Consider the following 25,212-nt stretch of genomic DNA (forward strand, 5'->3'; position numbering starts at 1 on the left):
GGTGCCTGACCAGTACTGCGCTTCTTCCGGTAAGCACGGGGAGTTGGCTCAGGTCTATCGCCTGACTCCGCCAATCTCCCCGTGTGCCCCCCCCCAAATGTTGGGGGGCTGCCTCTCGTGCCTGTCGCACTGCCGTGCTAACTCCTCATACCGCCGCCGCTCAGCTTTCGCTGCTTCCAGTTCTTCCTTGGGGCGCCGATATTCCCCAGCCTGTGCCCAGGGTCCCTTGCCGTCCAAAATCTCCTCCCATGTCCATGAGTCCAGAGATCGCTGCCTCTCTATACCACGCTGCTTGGTCCTCTTTTGGTGGGTGATTCTGTCACGATTGTCGTCGGGAGAAAGAGAGGAGGACCAAGGTGCAGCGTGGTAAGTGTTCATCTTATTAATAGAACGACTGAACACTGAACAAAAACAACAAAAAAACGACAAACTAACAGTCCTGCAAGGTGAACATACACTAACAGGAAACAATCACCCACAACACAAAAATGGAAAACAGGCTACCTAAGTATGATTCTCAATCAGAGATAACGATCGACAGCTGCCTCTGATTGAGAACCATACCAGGCCAAACACAGAAATACAACAACATAGAAAAAAGAACATAGACTGCCCACCCTAGTCACACCCTGGCCTAACCAAAATAGAGAATAAAAAACCTCTCTATAGCCAGGGCGTGACACTACCGTTCAAAAGTTTGGGGTCACCTAGAAATGTCCTTGTTTTTTTAAAGAAAAGCACATTTTTTGTCTATATAAATAATATCAAATTGATCAGAAATACAGTGTAGAAATTGTTAATTTTGTAAATTAATATTGTAGCTGGAAACGGCTGATTTTTAATGGCACGTGTTAGCTAATCCAAGTTTATAATTTTAAAAGGCTAATTGATCATTAGAAAACCCTTTTGCAATTATGTTAGCACAGCTGAAAACTGTTGTCCTGATTAAAGAAGCAATAAAACTGGCCTTCTTTAGACTAGTTGAGTATGTGGAGCATGAGCATTTGTGGGTTCGATTACAGGCTCAAAATGKCTAGAAAGAAATAACTTTCTTCTGAAACTCATCAGTCTATTCTTGTTCTGAGAAATGAAGGCTATTCCATGTGAGAAATTGCCAAGAAACTGAAGATCTCGTACAGCGCTGTGTACTACTCCCTTCACAAAACAGCGCAAACTGTCTCTAACCAGAATAGAAAATGGAGTGGGAGGCCCTGGTGCACAACTGAGCAAGAAGACAAGTACATTAGAGTGTCTAGTTTGAGAAACAGACGCCTCACAAGTCCTCAAATGGCAGCTTCATTAAATAGTACCCGCAAAACACCAGTCTCAACGTTAACAGTGAAAAGGCGACTCCGGGATGCTGGCCTTCTAGGCAGAGATGCAAAGAAAAAGCCATATCTCAGACTGGCCAATAAAAAGAAAAGATTAAGATGGGAAAAAGAACACAGACACTGGACAGAGAAACTCTGCCTAGAAGGCCAGGAACCCGGAGTCGCCACTTCACTGTTGACGTTGAGACTGGTGTTTTGCGGGTACTATTTAATGATGCTGCCAGTTTTAAGAGAGATATTAAAAAAACACCAGGAATTCAACAAAAATATACAGTATACACTACCGTTCAAAAGTTTGGGGTCACTTAGAAATKTCCTTGTTTTTTWAAAGAAAAGCAAAAAAAATTGTCCATTACAATAACATCAAATTGATCAGAAATACAGCGTAGACATTGTTAATGTTGTAAATGACTATAATTGACTATTGTTGCCGACCCCTGATTTAGTTCTTCAACTCTCTCTAGTTAAACTGAATCTGACTTCAGCCTTTTTGTTTGCCAGAACCCAGTGAGATCAACAACAGCATCCCCCCGACAGAGAGTGAGCCTGCATCCCAAATGGTACCCTATTCCCATGTACTGAACTGCTTTTGACCAAAGCCCATATGGCTCAGGTGAAAAGTAGTAAACTACATAAGGAATAGGGTGCCATTTGGGACGCAACGTGTGTCTAAACAGAGGCTTGTATTAATATGGCACCATGGAAGCGACCATCAGAGAGAAGAGAATCATCCCAGACATCCAACTAGATAGTCTGTGACACGCACTGTGTGAAAAGACACAGACTGTGTCCCACATGGCACCCTATTCCCTATGCAGTGCACTACATAGGGCTCTCATCAAAAGTAGTGCACTACAGTGCATTCGGAAAGTATTCAGACCCCTTGACTTTTTTCACATTTTGTTAGGTTACAGCCTTATTCTGAAATGGATTAAATTGTTATTCCCCCCTCATTAATCTAAACACAATACCCCATAATCACAAAGCAAAAACAGGTTTTTAGAAATTTTAGCAAAACAAAAGGTGAAATATCACATTTACATATGTATTCAGACCCTTTACTCAGTACTTTGCTGAATCAAATCAAATTAAATATAATTTTATTGGTCACATACACATGTTTAGCAGATGTTATTGCGAGTGTAGCGTAATTCTTGTGGTTCTAGTTCTGACAGTGCAGGAATATCAAAAAAGTAATATCGAACAATTTCACAACAACTACCTACTACACACAAATCTAAGTAAAGGAATGGAATAAGAATATATTCATATGTGGATGAGCAATGTCAGAGCGGAATAGGCTAAGATGAAATAGATAGTATAGAATACAGTATATACATATGAGATGAGTAATGCAAGATATGCAAACATGATTAAAGTGACATTATTAAAGTGACTAGTGTTCCATTTATTAAAAGTGGCCAATGATTTCAAGTCTGTATGTAGGCAGCAGCCTCTCTGTGCTAGTGACGGCTATTTAACAGTCTGACGGACTTGAGATAGAAGCTGTTTTTCAGTCCCAGCTTTGATTTGATTTTCAGGTCTCTCCAAAGATGTTCGATTGGGTTTAAGTCCGGGCTCTTGCTGGGCCATTCAAGGACATTCAGAGACTTGCCCCGAAGCCACTCCTGCGTTGTTTTGGCTTTGTGCTTAGGGTCGTTGTCCTGTTGGAAGGTGAACCTTTGCCCCAGTCTGAGGTCCTGAGCACTCTGGAGCTCGTTTTCATCAAGGATCTCTCTGTACTTTGCTTCATTCATCTTCCCTCGGTCCTGACTAGTCTTCCAGTCCCTGCCGCTGAAAAACATCCCCATAGCATGATGCTGCCACCACCGTGCTTCACCGTAGGGATGGTGCCAGGTTTCCTCCAGAAGTGACGCTTGGCATTCAGGCCAAGGAGTTCAATTTTGGTTTCATCAGACCAGATAATCTTGTTTTTCATGGTCTGAGAGTCCTTTAGGTGCCTTTTGGCATACTCTAAGCAGGCTGTCATGTGCCTTTTACCGAGGAGTGGCTTCCGTCTGGCGACTGGATCATAAAGGCCTGATTTGTGGAGCGCAGCAGAGATGGTTGTCCTTTTGGAAGGTTCTCCCGTCTCCACAGTGGAACTCTGGAGCTCTGTCWGAGTGACCATCGGCTTCTTGGTCACCTCCCTGACCAAGGCCCTTCTCCCCCGATTGCTCAGCGGCCAGCTCTAGGAAGATTCTTGGTGGTTTCAAACTTCTTCCACTTGAGAATGATGGAGGCCACTGTGTTCTTGGGGACCTTCAATGCTGCAGACAGTTTTTGGTACCCTTCCTCAGATCTGTACTTCGACACAATCCTGTCTCGGAGCTCAACGGACAATTCCTTCAACCTCATGGCTTGGTTTTTGCTCTGACATGCACTGTCAACTGCGGGGCCTTATATAGACAGGTGTGTGCCTTTCCAAATCATGTCCAATCAATTGAATTTACCACAGGTGGACTCCAATAAAGTTGTAGAAACATCTCAAGGATGATCAATGGAAACAGGATGCACCTGAGCTCAATTTCGAGTCTCATAGCAAAGGGTCAAAATACTTATGTAAATAAGTATATATATTTTTTTCTCACTTTATCATTATGGGGTATTGTGTGTAGATTGATGAGGAAAAACATGAATTTAATCCATTTAATAATAAGGCTGTAACATTATAATATGTGGAAAGAGGGAAGGGGTCTGAATACTTTCCGAATGCACTGTATATAGGGAATTAGGTGCCGTGGCATGCAGACAAACAATATTAATGAGTAGCATCGTTGGCTCATTATATTTTACATTTACATTTTAGTCATCTAGCAGACGCTCTTATCCAGAGTGACTTATAATTAGTGCATTCATCTTAATATAGCTAGGTGAGATAACCACATATCACAGTCATAGTAAGTTCATTTTTCCTTTCCAGCAAAGTCAGTGCTAGTACGTTATAGAACTTCTACCTAATCTCTGAAGATGTAACTCTACATTAGAGGGCTGAGCAGGGAGTTTCTGTCTGTGTCCCAAATGGCACCCTATCACCTATACAGAGCACTACTTTTGACCATGGGATGAAATTTCTGAAGCCCTCTAACCTTCTGCTGGGCTTTCCTCAGATGTGAGGCCAGATAGTGTGACTTTAAAAAAATCAAGATTCAACAGAAATGACTGCAAATGTACATTTTACAACACTTTGCTTTGGATTTGAAGCTTTCTTTTCTTCCTTGGTTGGTAACATGCTTACCATACATCTGGTATATTCTGACTATATTCACCTATACATTAGACATTAAATATTATCGTCTTTCCCCTATACAAGACTGAAGCATGGAGAGGAATGGATGACATACAAGACTGAAGCATGGAGAGGAATGGATGACAAACAAGACTGAAGCATGGAGAGGAATGGATGACATACAAGACTGAAGCATGGAGAGGAATGGATGACAAACAAAAGACTGAAGCATGGAGAGGAATGGATGACATACAAGACTGAATCATGAAGAGGAATGGATGACAAACAAGACTGAAGCATGGTGAAGGAATGGATGACAAACAAGACTGAAGCATGAAGAGGAATGGATGACAAACAAGACTGAAGCATGAAGAGGAATGGATGACATACAAGACTGAAGCATGGAGAAGAATGGATGACATACAAGACTGAAGCATGGAGAGGAATGGATGACTACAAGGACTGAAGCATGGAGAGGAATGGAAATGACAACAAGACTGAAGCATGAAGAGGAAATGGATGACATACAGGACTGAAGCATGGAAAAGAATGGATGACAAACAAGACTGAAGCATGAAGAGAATGGATGACATACAAGACTGAAGCATGGAGAGGAAGGATGACATACAGGACTGAAGCATGGAAAGAATGGATGACAAACAAGACTGAAGCATGAAGAGGAATGGATGACATGCAAGACTAAAGCATGGAGAGGAATGGATGACATACAAGACCAAAGGTTCCATATACCTGATTTGTCAGAGTTGCGGGCCATGACAGAGTTGGGTGAGGTGGTGGTGGTGATTTCATTGCACTGTCCAGGGAAGGAGGAGAGTAGGAGGAGGAGGGGAACTCTTGGGTGGCTTATTCTTGGTGTTCTCCTGTGCTTTGAGCTTCTTGGCATGTTTACTGCCTTGTGTAGTGTGCCTGCGGCTTGGCTCTAGAAGGAGAACAAATGAACCATGCAATCAGACTTGTTTCTCACACCAACGGGTCTTAGTCTCACATCATGAACTGCAATCACACACGCGGGGGGCATTCACGGACACACAGACACAGACACAGACACAGACACACACGCACACCGCATACACACACACCACACACACACAAAACACAACCTCTTTACTTTGTAACAGAGTGTTGACCTGTAAAACCAGTTTACAAAAATTATTACAATGTGTAGTAATACACTGTTTAGGGAGAGTGCTGTGTGAAGGTATTTGTGGACATTATTGTGAGATGGGTGTTTATGAGAGTTAAGGAGAGACTAAACAGAACAAGCTGAAAGTCTCTGGGGAGTAACCTTAAAATACACACTCTTCAATCACTCTCTCTCAAACACAGCTTTCAATAGGCAGGCCCAATCAGAGGGAAAATGAGAGAGATGCTTGAATGTGTTTGATTTGTAGAGCGGATCAGAGTATTAGGATTTTCATAAAGCCGACGGGAGAAAGTGTGTGTGTGTGTGTGTGTGTGTGTGTGGTGTGTGGTGTGTGTGTGTGTGTGTGGTGTGTGTGTGTGTGGTGTGTGTGTGTGTGGTGTGTGTGTGTGTGTGTGTGTGTGTGTGTGTGTGTGTGTGTGTGTGTGTGTGTGTGTGGATATGGTGTGTTGTATGAATGAAAGAAGGGTTTAAAGATCTGCTTTCCTGATAACTGATATTTCACCTTCATTTCCAGCCCTGATTTCAATATGTTTTCTAAGAAAGCATTTATGAATAGATATAGTGGAACGATCCTTTAATAATAGATATTTTGCAAAGATAAGATAATTAACAACTGAAAGAGTACCAGATGAGAGTACACACTAGAAAAAGGCTAACATACTGTCGATACAGAGAAGCGAGTAAACCTGTCTGTTACCTACAGTAGATGTACTGTAGTTGTCAATGACATCAAATTTCCTGATTGGAGTACGCAGAAGTGAGTAACATGGAAAAAAGGCTAACATACAGTATTTGTAAACACCTTTCTTTAGTAGGTGGTGTTGTTAATGATATCAGTGTATTACTCAACAGCTGCTCCTCCAGGCTATGCTCATTCTATTGTACACATAGAGCTGTCTAAGAGAGAAACACAGCGGGCACACTGTTAAAACCTGTCTTTTGGATCACAATGACTAGTGTTTGCATTTGTTCTCCATTACAGACACCTGAGGTTCAATATACAGTACATTATGTCAGCAATCTGAGGAGTAGTAGACAGATTTTATAGAGACATTTATAGCTTGAGGGCCAAGCGTCAGTCTCGTGAATGGAGTTGGCCCGATGCTCTTGAAAACCAACCTCTTTCTCAGCATTTCTCTCTCTCTCTCTCTGTCTCACACTCTTGCTCTCTGCCACCCCTCTCTCTCTCTCTTCTCTCTCTCTCTCTCTCTCTCTCTCTCTCTCTCTCTCTTCTCTCTCTCTCTCGTCTCTCTCTCTCGCTCTCCTCCCCATCACTCACCCCATTTTTTACTTATCATACCCTCTCTTCCAAACCCCCCCCCCCCCCACCCCCCACTCCTCCTCTCCCTCCCCCTCTTTTCTTTCTCTATTTTCCTGTCTGGCTTCACTACGTTGTTCCCCCCACGCCTGTCTAGTCCATGTTTCCTCCATGGTACTGCTAAACAGTCAGTGACAGCCATCCTATGACTGTTCTGTTCTGCAGTACTGCTGCTTTCCTTGCATGCTCATGACACACTCACTCCTGTACTGCAGTGGCTGCCGGATGCCTTTGCTGTGTGTGTGTGTGTGTGTGTGTGTGTTGTGTGTGTGTGTGTGTGTGTGTGTGTGTGTGTGTGTGTGTGTGTGTGTGTGTGTGTGTGTGTGTGTGTGTGTGTGTGTGTGTGCATGCGTGGGTGTATGTGTGTTTGTGTGTGTGTATGTGTGGTGTGTGTGTGTGTGTGTGTGTGTGTGTGTGTGTGGTGTGTGGTGTGTGTGTGTGTGTGTGTGTGTGTGTGTGTGTGTGTGTGTGTGTGGTGTGTGTGTGTGTTGTGTGTGTGTGTGTGTGTGTGTGTGTGTGCGTGCGTGGGTGTATGTGTGTTTGTGTGTGTGTATGTGTGCAGCCCTATATCCCGACTGAATCACTGAACTATCTAAGATGAATCAGCCAATTATGCGCTATGAGTGTTCAGGTTTCACGCCAGCTGTCACAACTATTACCTTTCTCTCTCAGTTCACCTCAGTCACAGTCAGCTGTCACAACTACTACCTTTCTCTCTCAGTTCACCTCAGTCACAGTCAGCTGTCACAACTACTACCTTCTCTCTCAGTCACCTCAGTCACAGTCAGCTGTCACAACTACTACCTTTCTCTCTCAGTTCACCTCAGTCACAGTCAGCTGTCACAACTACTACCTTTCTCTCTCAGTTCACCTCAGTCACAGTCAGCTGTCACAACTTATCACCTTTTGCTCTCAGTTCACCACTGTCACAGTCACAGAGCATATCCAGTCATCCAACCTCACCTTGGTGCCATAACTCCTTCCTAAAAACTGTTGGTCTAGATACTGTAATGTTGGTGTAGATTTTAGGCCTGGCAGACTCCATGTCAATCTAAACACGTATTGGTTACTCTTAATAATAACTGTTACTACTTGACCAAATAAATATAAAATAAAACCTGATAGACTTAATAAAAGTGAATTGAAAAAAGAATGTGCCATGATTTCTACGTTTGCAGTGTGTTATGRTATTATAGCTGTTTTCTTTTCCACTCTTAGTAAGGCAACTAGATAGGGTCGGCAGATGTGTGTGGTGTTGTGGCCTAGTTAAGTTGGGCTTTCAGCAACAACTAATCTGGACATATTCATTATGATGAGAACTCCAGTGAGTATGCATTACACATGGCAAATACACTTGAAACTTGGTTTCTCTTTGTGGGATATATTATTGGTGTGTTTGTCTGTTTCTTTCCCAGTCCAACTGAGGCTATAATTGAGGAGCAGATGCTGTGTTGKGGCATAGTTTTCCTCTGTTTTATATTCCCACACTATGAGGTTGGAATAATACTGTGAAATTGTGAAAATTATGATAATGCCCTTTTAGTGTAAGAGCTCTTTGAAAAGATCGCTTGACATTTCAGCCTGATTTGGTGGGAGGGAGTTTTGRCCTGCCTGGTGACATCAACAGGTGGTAAATGAGGCCTAATAGATCAATAAGAAAGACAGTTCCCAACCTCGCTAGTTTCAATTTTCCCCTCTCCACTCATACCACTCCCAGAACATTTTAATTGAAAACAATCACAGTAAGGTACCTAATTGTTACCCAGAAATGATTTGATATTGAGATAAAAATGGATGCATTGGATCTTTAAAGACAGGCTTAATCTGGAGTGGCCTGGCCTTTGGGTCTTTTTTTACTCCACTATGTCTTCTTCAGAAACCAAATATCATCCTGTTAAGTGTTAAGAAACACCCACTAAATTAATCATAGCTAATTAAAATGAATTGCTCACTGGAAGGAAACCTCTGAAACAAAGACAGAAAGACATTGTATATGTCCCAAACGGCACCCTATTCCTTAATARTGCACTACTTTTGACCAGAGTCCTAAGGGCCCTGGTGAAAAGTAGTGCACTCTACAGAGAATAGGGTGCCGTTTGGGACGCAGCTATCACCTCTCGTTTTCCAGCCTCCTCCACTTATCTTGTTACATTTAACTCTTCTAATGCTCTCCTTGGCCTTGGTAATCATGTTAATGTAGGAGGCAAAGCACCAACACACAACATTAAGCAACCTTTACAATGACAATACCCAGCAGCAGTACTACTACTAGCAGACATGGGTTCAACTACTATTGAAAACGTTCAAATACTTTAAGTGTTTGCTTTAGCCTGCCTGGCTGCTTTGCTTTCATCTCGATTATATGTATCTGTCTCTTCAATTTAGCCCAAAATGGTTGAGGAAAAGAGGTTAGGGTATCATCAAGAGGTACTGCCCATTATAWTAATGTCTGTCTTCTCTCTTCCCTGAAGCTTAACTGTACTCATTTAATATTGGTCCGACTTCAAACATACACTTCTTATGATATTCTCTCTCCTTCTCTCTAAGTTTCTTCAACTACCAGTGACCAATCTGAAACACCAGCAGGAGAACTAAAAAGGAACATGGTGCAAMATTCTGGTGAGTGTAGTCTAGATAGGGTTATGTCAGTAAAGTTGGTAGCCAATCTGTTAATGTTTCATTTCTATTGCAAAATACTGCATCGAAAGGCTCTTTAACAAAGTAAGGAAAAAAACATAATATATAAATATTTTATAAACCTGTCAGTTTGCCTATGGGTTTAACCTCAAGCATAACTACTCAATTAAAATTATTCATTAAATATAAAATAAATACATATTTATTTTATAGAGGCTGCACATAAACCACTGCTGGACACATTAATCAGAAGCCCTTAACTAATATGAGTCATTTCTAAGGGTGTTTCCCAAATGGCACCCTATTCCCTATTAAAGGTGTCCCAAATGGCACCCTATTCCCTATAAAGTGTTGACTATGAAGGGTTTAGGGTACCATTACAGATGCAGATAAACCTCTGGCTCATAAAATGTTCTAGAGATGTAGAATCTTCATTTGATCACCCTGTTGCAGGAGAACATTTCTGCAATACAGGAAATGTAAAACTTGTAGTGTATTTGAGGTTTAAAAAGGCTTCTGAAGTTTGTGATTTCCACTTTGAAATTTCAGACTTGATTTTCCCTTATGGAAAATGTTTCAACCCCTACAAAAATGTCCATGAATTATAATCCACATAATCATTTACATTTCCTGTTGCTGCAAGATTATTTTTCTGCTGTAGCAAACTGCTCCAATTCAGATCCTACATCTGTAATTGAGGACGTTAAGTACCACAGACTTTGACTTGAACGCTATTTTACAGTCATAATATAAGGGCTAACTAAGCTTGTATGGAAACGTAATAGGCCTAAACTCAATTTCTAAATCTGTGTATTCAGGGTCAAAAATGTACTTAAAGGGTAGCAAGGCTTGATGTGAAATACAATAACATTCCACTAAAAACCTAACCAACATCAGAGATAGCTACCACACTGTAAACATTGTCAGGCGACAATGTATCTTAAATATATAATAAATTGGGTTTAAAGATGGTGGCAATTCTAAATGCCTTTCCATTTAAGCAATAAAAAAACCTGTCAGAACAGTTTACTCTTAATATTTCAAGATGTTTTCATGTTATCTAGAGCATTGGTGACTGTAACTGTGCTGCTGGCAAYAATGTAATTCTTTTTTCTTTGCCGATGTTTACAGACACCGGTCATATTCATGAGTAATTCTGCTCTCTTGCACACTCAGACAAGTGTTCTGAAATCAGAGTGAATTTATGAACGCACCCCTAGTGAGTGCATTTTATTTGCTGTGTGGTGTGCTCACTATACGGTTACCTAGCGACAGGCCTTCCTGAATACAGAACAGTACTGTATATTTAACAGCTGTTTTCTCATTCTATTGTAGAATTATATCGCTCCTTAGCTGGAAACAAAAGCTCTGTGGGTACATCCCAAATTGCACCCTACTCACTATATACTGCACCATAGSGCTCTGATCAAAAGTAGTTTACTAGGCAGGGAATTGGGTGCCATTTGGGACAGACTCTATGAGAAATTGTTCCTCACTTGAAACTCCATTAGAATCTCATCATGGAGGTGCTCCGGCGTCCGTAGGCATCGGCTCCTCTCCTCTCCTCGCCCCTCTGGCTCCAGGATTGGATGACACAGAGACGCTATAACAGCTACAGCTCCAGCACTCCGAATAATACAAGGTCTTAAATTACACTCCTCAGTTTTACACTCACAACAGCAGCAGAATGGGGATGGAGAGGCATTGGTGCTTTAATGAGCTCTGCTTGAGACATAAGTCTTTCCTGCACTGCATAAGCAACAAGGCAGACAACCACCAGAGTGCCAGTACTAAGAGGACGTGAGGCTTTAATGTAACACCATCAAAAGGAAGTACAGTGTGTGTAATCATGTTTCCTTTAAGCCACTTTGTTATCTAATCCAAGAGGGCATCCCAAATAGCACCATATTCCCTTTATCGTGCACCTTTTTCAAAACAGGGCCCATAGGGCTCTGGCCAAAAGTAGTGCACTATATTTGGATTAGGGTGCCATTTGGGAGACAGACCAAGGCTTACTTAAAGCACTTTCTATTTCCTCCAATGTGTGATGATGAGTGCATAGGAAATCCCAATGCACATCACCTTCAATGTACTGGGCCAAAATAATTCCTGTGTGTTATGACCAACAAAAGAATAACAAGAACAGGTCTGCTGTGCCTTAATACAGTACAGAGAGTGGCATAAGTTTGACAGAGGATTAAGGTATAATTTAATATTAAATATGTCAGGATTAGTGACACAGGGCCAAATCGATCTGACACTTCAACAGGGCCTTCTCTTTAGGTTAACAGAGTGGTGAGTGGCTTCAGAGTAGGGTTGAATAGAGGGAACTGGGTTAAATCATATCAAACTTTATTTGTCACATGCGCCGAATACAACAAGTGTAGACCTTACCATGAAATGCATACTTACAAGCCCTTAACTAACAGTGCAGTTCAAGAAGAGTTAAGAAAATATTTACCAAATAAAAAGTAACACAAATCAAATCAAATCAAATGTATTTATATAGCCCTTCTTACATCAGCTGATATCTCAAAGTGCTGTACAGAAACCCAGCCTAAAACCCCAGACAGCAAGCAATGCAGGTGTAGAAGCATGACGTGAAATGGAACTGTTCAATTATATGCCTTTCTAAATCTGGTTTCTCTATGGCCTTCTCTCTGCTATCTGCATGCAGATCAGTCATCAATGCTCAGGTTGGGGACAGACAGCACATCTTAGTAGGCTATGGAATGCAGTCCACAATGCATCTATCATCTTATCATCTTTTTTCTTGTCACAGGTAGGCCTACATTTGCTGCAGCATAGCCTATGCTACAGTAGGATAATATAAGGACTGCATGCGCGTCTAATATACACATCTCCATCTCCATCTGTCACTTWATTTTTTTATTGTAAAGATACTTTTTTTATATTTGCAGCTGAAGAGTTTTATAACAATATACCACTCGAATATCATTGCTTCAACTCAGTGCGTACTTGAGCACTCTGTCTTTCTCTCTCTCCATCAACTCCATTCAAATTGAATCCAAAATAGGTAATCCTGTTCAAGATTTAGATATATATTATATATGTAAACAGAGCATTGCATGTTTTCTCCCATCTTCATGGTTTGAACGAGGTGCGTAATTCCAGTCCGTATAATACAATACACTACATTAATCCAGTACACACTCAAAAATATTAGCCTACTGAAGCTTGTTTCATTTATTTACCAAGACAGAATAGCTACTTCTATGGCCTTTTATGTTTTTCTGTCGTGTGTAATGTGCCGTAGCCTATATATTACATTTTTATTACATCTTTATTTAAGCAGGGAGTCACCATAGGCTATGTACTGGATGGTGGCACAATCATTTGGGCTTTTTTGGGCTTGGGCTCATAAAATGTCTTTAATGTTTGGCTCTAGAAGAAAAGGAAACGCACACCTATATAGGCGAGGTGCTGGCTAGCGGAGTAGAAAACTTAAAAATAAAGGAGAGCCGCACACTCTAGGAGCTAGAGCCGCACACTCTTTTTGCATCTGAGCTCCTAGAGTGTGCGGCTCTCCTTTATTTATAATGTTTGGCTCGTCAGGCTCAGGTAGCTGTAACATCAGCTTTCGCATTGGCTCCCCCTCCTGTCCAGCTCAGGCATTCGGCGTCACCGGCCTTCTGGCTGCTGCCTAACCTGCTGCTGGCAAACGCCCTTCACTCATCAACCCTGGACTTGTCTCGTCATCATTACACACACCTGGTTCCAATCCCCACTCTATCGCTGTATATATACTCCCTCTGTTATTTGTATTTGTCGGTCATTGTAAATGTTGCTTGTTTTCCTGAGAGGAATCTCTCCTACTATTTCCTGAGTACTTTATTATTTTGCACTTTCGGAATTCGTCCCGCTTTTATATTGGTGCTTTAATAAACTCAGTAGTTCTAAACCTGCGACTGGCTCCTGCCCTACTCCTCTCTACACTTGTGACAGAATGACCGACCCAAGAGAATAGGAAGCAGCAGGACATCCCGACCTCTCCGCTATAGGAGCAAAGCTCTTATACCACGACTCGTACCTGGAGCACCTACGAGCACCTAMGGACCGTACGCCAGCTGCAGACTACACAGCCACCTTCCCAGCTCCCCGCGGTCGGTCCAGCCACCCCACCACCATCTACATCACCTGATCCGATCAGCAACGTCCACCTGCCCCTTCTGGAGTGGTTTGACGGCACCCCAGCTCACTGTAGCAGGTTTCTCCTGCAGTGTGACCTCCACCTTGCCCGTCATGCCGGGACGGCCTCTGAGAGGTACAAGGTGGCCTTGGTGATCTCGGTGCTGACAGGCCGGGCTCTGGAGTGGGCACACGCCATCTGTGAGAGGGACGGTCCAGAAGTGTAGTCCTATGAGCGCTTCACCCAACTCTTCCGTGCCTTTTTCGACCACCCTACAGAGGGCCGAGAGGGAGGTGAGCGTCTCCTCCGTCTACGCCAGGGGTCCAGGACAGCGTCTGCGTCCACTGGCTGGAACGACTAGGCCCTGTTGACGGTTTTCCACAGCGGGCTACAGGCGGACGTCCAGACCCGAGCTGGCCTGTTGCAATGAGGACCTCAAGCTGGACCAGCTCATCGCCATGGCCATCCGCCAGGATAATCTCCTGCGTGCCCGTCGTCACCCATCCTGGGGGTTTCAGGTCTCTCCCAGGAACCTCCAGCGAGACTGAGCCCATGGAGGTGGGCATGATGCACCTTCCCCCTGAGGAAAGTCAACGCTGCCATCAACAGGGTCTCTGCTCCTACTGCGGGGAGTCGGACCACCCCTGGAACACCTTTCGCAGAAGGAGAACCAGGCGAGGAAGCGACAGGCCGAGGAGTGCTCCTGCACCGCCCCAGGTCGGCGTGGACGTGCCTTGCTCCTCTCTGTCCACCCAGCCCGTCCTCCTTCCGGTCACCTTCCTGGACTATCCTGGCCCCCCACTGATTCCTGCCCTAGTGGACTCAAGTTCTGCAGGCAATTTCCTAGACTAGTCAGTGGCCTTATCATTATGCATTCCTTTAGTCCCTTTACAACCCCCTATCCCAGTCCATGCCCTAGACAACCGTCCTCTAAGAACCGGACTGGTGTGCCAGACCACGATTCCCATTTCGCTCACAGTTGCTCATAACCACAATGAAAGCATAACTTTCCTCATCTTAGACTCTCCTGCACACTCCGCAGTTTTAGGTTTCCCCTGGTTACAGTTGCATAACCCCAGGATATCKTGGACAGAGAGGAGTACGCATTGACGGCAGCATTCGCGTGAAACTGAAAGCGCGAACCACTGCTTTTAACCAGGGCAAGGTGACCGGAAGCATGACCGAATACAAACAGTGTAGCTATTCTCTCCGCAAGGCWATCAAACAGGCTAAGTCCCAGTACAGAGACAAAATCGAGTCGCAATTCAACAGCTCAGACACAAGAGGTATGTGGCAGGGTCTACAGTCAATCACGGATTACAAAAAGAAAACCAGCCCCGTCCGGAACCAGGATGTCTTGCTCCAGACAGGCTAAACAACTTTTTTGCCGCTTTGAGGACAATACAGTGCCACTGCACGGCCCCCTACCAAAACCTGCGGGCTCTCCTTCACTGCAGCCGAGGTGAGATAAACATTTAAACGTGTTTAACCCTGCCAAGGCTGCAGGCCCAGACGGCATTCCAGCCGCGTCCTCAGAGCATGCGCAGCCAGCTGGCTGGTGTGTTTACGGACATATTCAATCAATCCTTATCCCAGTCTGCTGTTCCCACATGCTTCAGAGGGCCACCATTGTTCCTGTTCCCAAGAAAGCTAAGGTACACTGAGCTAAACGACTACCGCCCCGTAGCACTCACTTCCGTCATCATGAAGTGCTTTGAGAGACTAGTCAAGGACCATATCCCTCCACCCTACCGGACACCCTAGACCCACTCCAATTTGCTTACCGACCCAATAGGTCCACAGACGACGCAATCGCAACCACACTGCACACTGCCCTAACCCATCTGGACAAGAGGAATACCCATGTGAGAATGCTGTTCATCGTTACCAGTCAGCATTTAACACCATAGTACCTCCAAACTCGTCATCAAGCTCGAGACCCTGGGTCTCGACCCCGCCTGTGCAACTGGGTCCTGGACTTCCTGACGGGCCGCCCCCAGGTGGTGAGGGTAGGTAACAACATCTCCACCCGCTGATCCTCAACACTGGGGCACACAAGGGTGCGTTCTGAAGCCCTCTCCTGTACTCCCTGTTCACCCACGACTGCGTGGCCATGCACGCCTCCAACTCAATCATCAAGTTTGCGGAATGAAACTACAGTGGTAGGCTTGATTACCAACAACGACGAGACGGCCTACAGGGAGGAGGTGAGGGCCCTCGGAGTGTGGTGTCAGGAAAAATAACCTCACACTCAAGTCAACAAACCAAAGGAGATGATTGTGGAACTTCAGGAAACCAGCAGAGGGAGCACCCCTATCCACATCGACGGGTCAGTAGTGGAGAAGGTGGAAAGTTTTAAGTTCCTCGGTGTACACATCACGGACAAACTGATTGGTCCACCCACACAGACAGCGTCGTGAAGAAGGCGCAGCAGCGCCTCTTCAACCTCAGGAGGCTAAGAAATTCGGCTTGTCACCAAAGCACTCACAAACTTCTACGATGCACAATCGAGAGCATCCTGTCGGGCTGTATCACGCCGGGTACGGCAACTGGCTCCCCCACAACCGTAAGGCTCTCCAGAGGGTAGTGAGGTCTGCAGAACGCATCACCGGGGGCAAACTACCTGCCCTCCAGGAACAGCCTAACCACCGATGTCACAAGGAAGGCCATAAAAGATCTCAAGGACAACACCACCCAAGCCACTGCCTGTTACCCGCTATCATCCAGAAGGCGAGGTCAGTAACGGTGCATCAAAGCAGGGACGCGAGAGACTGAAAAACAGCTTCTATCTCAAGGCATCAGACTGTTAAACAGCCACCACTAACATTTACGGCCGCTGCCAACATACTGACTCAACTCCAGCCCCTTTAAAAATGGGATTGATGGAAATTATGTAAAAATGTACCACTAGCCACTTTAAACAATGCCACTTAAATAATGTTTACATACCCTACATTACCCATCTCATATGTATATACTGTCATCTCTATCATCTACTGCTCTTGCCATCTTTATGTATACATGTACACTAGCCACTTTAAACTATGCCACTTTATGTTTACTACCCTACAGTACTCATCTCATATGTATATACCTACTCTATACCAATCTACTGCATCTTGCCTAGCCGTTCTGTACCACCTCATTCATATATCTTTTAGTACATATTCTTTATCCCTTTACACTGTGTGTGTATAGGTAAGTAGTATGTGGATTGTAGTTAGATTACTTGTTGGTTATTACTGCATTGTCGAGAACTAGAAGCACAAGCATTCGCTACACTCGCATTAACATCTGCTAACCATGTGTATGTGACTAATAAATTTGATTTGATTTGATATCCCACGGTAGTTATTGGGGTCAAATTTGGCTCCACTTTTGTGGATTGGGGTGATCAGTCCTTGGTTCCAAATATTGGGGAAGATGCCAGAGCTAAGGATGATGTTAAAGAGTTTAAGTATAGCAAATTGGAATTTGTTGTCTGTATATTTTAGCATGTCATTGAGGATACCATCAACACCACAGGTCTTTTTGGGTTGGAGGGTTTTTATTTTGTCCTGTAGTTCATTCAAGGTGATTTGATAATCCAGTGGGCTCTGGTAGTCTTTAATAGTTGATTCTAAGATTTGTATTTGATCATGTATATTTTTTTGCTGTTTGTTCTTTGTTATAAAGCCAAAACGATTGGAGAAGTGGTTTACCCATACATCTCCATTTTGGATTGATAATTCCTTGTGTTTGTTTAGTGTCTTCCAATTTTCCCAGAAGTGGTTAGTCTATGGATTCTTCAATTATATTGAGCTGATTTCTGACGTGCTGTTCCTTTTTTTCTCCGTAGTGTATTTCTGTATTGTTTTAGTGATTCACCATAGTGAAGGCATAGACTTTTCTAGGTCTCTGTTTTTGGTTGGACAGGTTTCTTAATTTCTTTCTTATGTTTTTGCATTCTTCATAAACCATTTGTCATTGTTCATTTTCTTTGGTTTTCTGTTTGAAATTTTTWGATTTGATTGGGAAGCTATCAAAGGTCAAATATAAATTTTTGATTTTCTACTGCCAAGTTTACACCTTCACTATTATAGTGGGGCGTTTTGTYCAGGAAATTGTCTAAAAGAGACTGAATTTGTTGTTGCCTAATTCTTTTTTGGTAGGTTTCCACACTACATTCCTTCCATCTATAGCATTTCTTAATACAGTGGGGCAAAAAGTATTTAGTCAGCCACCAATTGTGAAGTTTCTCTCCACTTAAAAAGATGAGAGAGGCCTGTAATTTTCATCATAGGTACACTTCAACTATGACAGACAAAATGAGAAAAAAATATCCAGAAAATCACATTGTAGGATTTTTTATGAATTTATTTGCAAATTATGGTGGAAAATAAGTATTTTGGATTGTTTGTGCTCATGAAAATGGATTCCTGGGCTGAACATGCTAACAACAAGTGGCTAAATGATGGGCTTTATGGAACTTTTCAGTCATTTATTGTCGATCTGGGAATCCTGGGAGTGCCTTCTGATGAAGTTTTTCAAAGGTAAGTGCATATTTATAGTGTTTTTGTAGCTTTTGTTGACGCCAAAATGGCGACTATTTCTTTGGCTGGATTGTGCTCTAAACGCCGTTCTCAGATTAATCTTTTTCCGTAAAGTTTATTTTGAAATCTGACACAGCGGTTGCATAGGGATAAGTTTATCTTTAATTATGTGAATAACACTTGCATCTTTTATCAATGTTTATTATGAGTATTTCTGCAAAATCACCAGATGTTTTGGAATCAAAACATTACTGCCACGTAACGCGCCAATGTAAACTGAGATTTTTTTTATATATATATATGCACATTATCGAACAAAACATAAATGTATTGTGTACATGATGTTATATGACTCATCTGATGAAGATTTTCAAAGGTTAGTGATTAATTCTATCTCTATTTGGGGTTTTTGTGAAAGCTACCTGTGCGTGTGAAAAGAAATGTCTGTGCTTTTTTGGATTTGGTGGTGAGCTAACATAAATATACGTGGTGTTTCCGCTGTAAACATTTAAAAAATCGGACATGTTGGCTGGATTCACAAGATGTTATATTTCATTTGCTGTATTGGACTTGTTAATGTGTGAAAGTTAAATATTTCAAAAAAATATTTTTGAATTCCCGCGCTGCCTTTTCAGTGGAATGTGGGGGGGGTTTCGCTAGCGGAACGTGTGTCCTAGACAGGTTTATTAACCAGGTAGGCAAGTTGAGAAGAAGTTCTCATTTACAATTGCGACCTGGCCAAGATTAAAGCAAAGCAGTTCGACACATACAACAACAACAGAGTTACACATGGAGTAAAAAACATACAGTCAATAATACAGTAGAAAAATTAGTCTATATACAATGTGAGCAAATGAGGTGAGATAAGGAGGTAAAGCAAAAAAGGCCATGGTGGCGAAGTAAATACAATATAGCAGTAAAACACTGGAACGGTAGATTTGCAGTGGAGGAATGTGCAAAGTAGAATAGAAATAATGGGGTGCAAAGGAGCAAAATAAATAAATAAATACTGTAGGGGAAGAGGTAGTTGTTTGGGCTAAATTATAAGAGCATGTACAGGTGCAGTAATCTGTGAGCTGCTCTGACAGCTGGTGCTTAAAGCTAGTGAGGGAGATGTGTTTCCAGTTTCAGGATTTTTGTAGTTCGTTCCAGTCATTGGCAGCAGAGAACTGGAAGGAGAGGCGGCCAAAGGAGGAATTGCCTTTGGGGGTGACCGAGAGATATACCTGCTGGAGCGCGTATGTGCGTACGTATATGGGGGAGGGAATGCTGTCAACTCCAGGCAGGTGTTTGTCCCCTGTGTGCTGAGGGTGTCAGGTTCGTGTCTGGTTCTGGCATTTACAGTTGAAGTCAGAAGTTTACATACAAGATGGCGTAGCAGACGGACATGTGTTTCCCCCCCCATTTTTCACTATCTATGGACTGAATATACTCTCCTGCAACATCAATGTGGTACTGATCTGCTATTTAAACTTAAGAACTCAACTCAACTCATCAAAAGCTAGCCTGGCTACCAGCTTAACTGGCTACTAGTTAGCCACGGCCCGCTAGCTGTCTAAAGTACATTGGACTGTTAGCTTAAGAGGCCCATTGGACAAATTCTTTGGCCCTATACCACCCATACGGAGCCCTGCTGATCCATCGTCTGAACCGTCGCCTGAACCGGAACTCCAACAGAAGCTAGCCAGCTAACAAGCTACTAGCTTGTAGTCGGCTAGCCACTGCTAGCGTCATCAGCCACCTCTAGCACGGACAACTCTCGCCAGTCTGCACCACGCGACTCAAACCAGAGCAAATTGGACTTATTTTTCTCCATATCTCCGGATTCTACCGTAAGCTCTGAACCTTTTTTGTCTTCACCTGGATCATCACAGCTAGCTAGCTGCTTTTCGAGTGGCCACTCCTGGCTAACGTCACTGTCCAGAAGCAAGAACCAATTAGCCTGGAGCTAGCCTTGATAGGCCCATCTCCGGCTAGCCAAAGAGGTCCATCAGCCACTACTTGGGCTACAATACCTCTTCTTGCCAACTGGCTTGGACCCCCGCCGACTCATCCGACTGGACCACCGACGTGATTCTCCCGATGGGTTTTTTCTCAACTGGCTCCGCCGTCGCTTCGTCCCCTGAAATCCATCCGCTAGCATGCTAGGCGAGGCCTGCTAGCTGTCCAGAGCACATCGGACTGTAAGCTTAAGAGGCCCACGCGGACAAATTCTTTGGCCACTATACCTATTCTGCCAATTGGCCTGGTTTACCACACGGAGCCCTGCTGATCCGTCTGCCAACATAATAGCACGAGGGGCCACAACAGACTTTCTTCCGTCGCAACGTCCCTCCCAAGGCCCTTCTGTTGCTTGCTAGCCCCGGCCCGAACTGACCATCCTACGGATCCTCGACTTTGGCGATGTCATCTTTAAAATAGCCTCCAACACTCTACTCAACAAATTGGATGCAGTCTATCACAGTGTCATCCGTTTTGTCACCAAGCCCCATATATTACCCACCACTGCGACCTGTATGCTCTCGTTGGCTGGCCATCGCTTCATACTCGTCGCAAAACCCACTGGCTCCAGGTCATCTACAAGTCTCTGCTAGGTAAAGCCCCGCCTTATCTCAGCTCAATGGTCACCATAGCAGCACCCACCCGTAGCACGCGCTCAGCAGGTATATCTCACTGGTCACCCCCAAGCCAATTCCTCCTTTGGCCGCCTCTCCTTCCAGTTCTCTGCTGCCAATGACTGGAACGAACTGCAAAAATCACTGACGCTGGAGACCCATATCTCCCTCACTGCTTTAAGCACCAGCTGTCAGAGCAGCTCACAGATCACTGCACCTGTACATAGCCCATCTGTAAACACCCCCATCCACCTACCTCATCCTCATACTGTTTTATTTATTTATCTTGCTCCTTTGCCCCCAGTATTTACTTTACATTTAAGTCATTTAGCAGACGCTCTTCTCCAGAGCGACTTACAAATTGGAAAGTTCATACATATTCATCCGGTCCCCCGTGGGGAATGAACCCACAACCCTGGCGTTGCAAGCGCCAGCTCTACCACTGAGCCACACGGGACCGTGTGGTATCTACTTGCACATTCATCTTCTGCACATCTACGATTCCAGTGTCTAATTGCAATATTGTAATTACTTCGCCACCATGGCCTATTTATTCCCTTACCTCATTTGCACTCACTATATAGATTTTTCTATTTTCTACTGTATTATGACTGTATGTTTGTTTATTCCATGTGTAACTCTGTTGTATGTGTAGAACTGCTGTGCTTTATCTTGGCCAGGTCGCAGTTGTAAATGAGAACTTGTTCTCAACTAGCCTACCTGGTTAAATAAATAAAACTTAGGTTGGAGTCATTAAAACTCATTTTTCAACCACTCCACAAATTTCTTGCTAACAAACTATAGTTTTGGCAAGTCGGTTAGGACATCTACTTTGTGCATGACACAAGTCATTTTTCCAACAATTGTTTATAGACAGATTATTTCACTTAAATTCACTGTATCACAATAACAAATTATGTGGATATATTGAAGCAACATCTCAAGACATCAGTCAGGAAGTTAAAGCTTGGTTGCAAATGGGTCTTCCAAATGGACAATGACCCCAAGCATACTTCCAAAGTTGTGGCAAAATGGCTTAAGGACAACAAAGTCAAGGCATTAGAGTGGCCATCACAAAGCCTGACCTCAAGCCTATAGAACATTTGTGGGCAGAACTGAAAAGGTGTGTGCGAGCAAGGAGGCCTACAAACCAGTTACACCAGCTCTGTCAGGAGGAATGGGCCAAAATTCACCCAACTTATTGTTAAACAAGACCCAAGTTAAACAATTTAAAGGCAATGCTACCAAATACTAATTGAGTGTATGTAAACTTCTGACCCACTGGGAATGTGATGAAAGAAATAAAAGCTGAAATAAATAATTCTCTATACTATTATTCTGACATTTCACATTCTTAAAATAAAGTGGTGATCCTAACTGACCTAAAACAGGGAATTTTTAATTGGATTAAATGTCAGGAATTGTGAAACTGAGTTTAAATGTATTTGGCTAAGGGGTATGGACAAAAGTAATGTACTTTATATGGCATAGGATGCCATTGGGGATAAACCCTGTGTCTTGTTTCATCGCTTTGAGGAAACCTTTCCTCAATTACTTTTCACAGTGGGACCCCTCTATCAGACTGGGCTCTCTGCCACCCCAATATCATTAATCTCCCGTTATAATACCTTAATCAAGGCCAGCAGAGGGAAACAACATGGCAATACAGGAAGTAATTACCACTTCCCTATGGGGGAGAACAGACCACAACAGACTGGCCACACAGTTGGTCATCTCGGCATCCAGAACCAAATCTCCTGTGTTCTGGACAGTTCGTAGATTATAATGTTTTGTCTGTCATGGGATACTACATAATAGGCCATGTTTGGTTGTGTCCACCTGTACTATTTGGTCTACAACACTTTTCCCATGGGGTACTACAGAAGCCCTGTTTATACCTGCTGCTAACATGCGTCCTAAGGTCCTCATCTTGTGCTGATCTTGCCCGTTTACACTTATAACATCTGATCACAAACAGTTCATAATGCATCTTTTAATCATATACACCTGTCTAAAAATGTGGGCACGATCAGAATGTGGACAAGATCAGGACAAAGGATGCATGTTAGAACCAGGTATACACAGGGCTAGACTACCACAGTCTGGCCACACAGTAGGACACGGTGGTTGTCTAAACTAAAAATATCCTCCTGCACTGTCGGGTACAACAGAGCTCAAACAGTCTGATCACACAGAAGGCTATGTACGGTCCAGTGGAGGCTCCTCAGAGGAGGAAGGGGAGGACCATCCTCCTCAGTGAAATTTCATAAAAATAAAAAGAGTAAAAATGTTATCCTTTTTAGATAAAACTATATTAAATATATTCATGTCATCAAATAATTGATGAAATAACACTTTTTTGCAATGAAGGTCTACAGTATCTTCAACAGCACTGTCTGGGGTAGCACCATTGTGCAGCCGAAGGACATCTGTCCTCCTCTGGCTATATTGATTTCAATACAAAACCTAGGAGGCTCGTAGGCCTCACCCCCTTCCATAGACATACATGGTAATTATGACCACTTCCGGAGGATATCCTCCAACCAATCAAAGCTTTTGCAGTATGAACTGACATGGTGTCCATCCAATCATAGAATTAGGATCAGAGAATTAACCTATTGAGTTGTATTGGGATTGTGCCACAGATTAAGTGAAAAGTGATAGTTGAGCATTTTTGGGATATTATAAAAAAAAAATTTTTTAATTCAAATTACAGGAGACAGATGAGGTATATTATAAATTGTTTTCTTGGTTTTAGAACTTTATTTTTGTGTCCAGTTAGTGCAATTTATTTAAAAAAATCCTTGCTACCTCCAGTAGCTAGATAGCTACCAGCGCGAGTGTGCAGTTTTCTGCGGCAGAATGGTAGAATGGCCAACGCTGCCCTAAAATATTGTGTACTTTTTGTTGAAGAACCCCTTACAAAGTATAGCTGGTTAACAGGGAGCCTTTCATCAAGCCGCTTGTATTGCTGGCCTTGCCTTCGTTTTTGGGTATGCAATAATTTGTATACCCAGTCAAACCCAGTCAATTTGCAGGACACAGTCAAAAAGCATTAAATATTTATGGCAATTTAGCTAGCTAGCTTGCACTTGCTAGATAATTTTCCCTATTTAGCTAGCTTGCTGTTGCTAGCTAATTTGTCCTGGGATATAAACATTGAGTTGTTATTTTATCTGAAATGTACAAGGTCCTCTACTCCGACAATTAATCCACACATAAAATGGTCAACCGAATCGTTTCTAGTCATCTCTCAGATGTTAGGATGAAACAGTCAGAGGTCACCAAGCGCAACATAGATTCAGCCTGTAAATCAGCTAGAAAGATGTGTCGGCATCGAGTAATTGTCTCTGGCCCCCTCCCAGTTAGGGRGAGTGATGAGCTCTACAGCAGAGTCTCACAACTCAATCGCTGGTTGAAAACTGTTTTCTGCCCCTCCCAAAAGATAGAATTTGTAGATAATTGGCCCTCTTTCTGGGACTCACCCACAAACAGGACCAAGCCTGGCCTGTTGAGGAGYGACGGACTCCACCCTAGCTGGAGGGGTGCTCTCATCTTATCTACCAACATAGACAGGGCTCTAACTCCTCTAGCTCCACAATGAAATAGGGTGCAGGCCAGGCAGCAGGCTGTTAGCCAGCTTAGTGGAGTCTGCCACTAGCACAGTCAGTGTAGTCAGCTCAGCTATCTCCGTTGAGAACGTGTCTGTGCCTCGACCTAGGTTGGGCAAAACTAAACATGGCGGTGTTCGCCTTAGCAATCTCATTGGAATAAAGACCTCCTCCATTCCTGCCATTATTGAAAGAGATTGTGATAGCTCACATCTCAAAATAGGGCTACTTAATGTTAGATCCCTCACTTCCAAGGCAGTTATAGTCAATGAACTAATCACTGATCATAATCTTGATGTGATTGGCCTGACTGAAACAWGGCTTAAGCCTGATGAATTTACTGTGTTTAAATGAGGCYTCACCTCYTGGTTACACTAGTGRCYATATCCCCCGCGCATCCCGCAAAGGCKRAWGTGTTGCTAACATTTATGATAGCAAATTTCCATTTACAAAAATAAATACTATGTTTTCGTCTTTTGAGCTGTAAATTTCGGTGTTCCTCAAGGTTCCGTTTTAGGACCAGTATTGTTTTCACTATATATTTTACCTCTTGGGGATGTCATTCGAAAACATAATGTGAACTTTCACTGCTATGCGGATGACACACAGCTGTACATTTCAATG

General features: G+C 43.2%; 1 protein-coding gene across 1 annotated transcript in view; it reads right to left on the bottom strand.

Annotated features, from left to right (window-relative positions):
* LOC111977621 (zinc finger protein 385B) overlaps window positions 1-25,212 on the bottom strand; it is a 174,188-nt gene that overhangs the window by 7,590 nt on the left and 141,386 nt on the right. Inside the window, exon 5 of the mRNA XM_070448248.1 lies at window positions 5,311-5,500. Within this exon, the coding sequence (XP_070304349.1) occupies window positions 5,311-5,500 (190 nt within the window). The remainder of the gene's footprint in view (window positions 1-5,310; window positions 5,501-25,212) is intronic.

Source organism: Salvelinus sp. IW2-2015, linkage group LG2 (assembly GCF_002910315.2).
Source record: "Salvelinus sp. IW2-2015 linkage group LG2, ASM291031v2, whole genome shotgun sequence".
NCBI lineage: Eukaryota > Metazoa > Chordata > Actinopteri > Salmoniformes > Salmonidae > Salvelinus > Salvelinus sp. IW2-2015.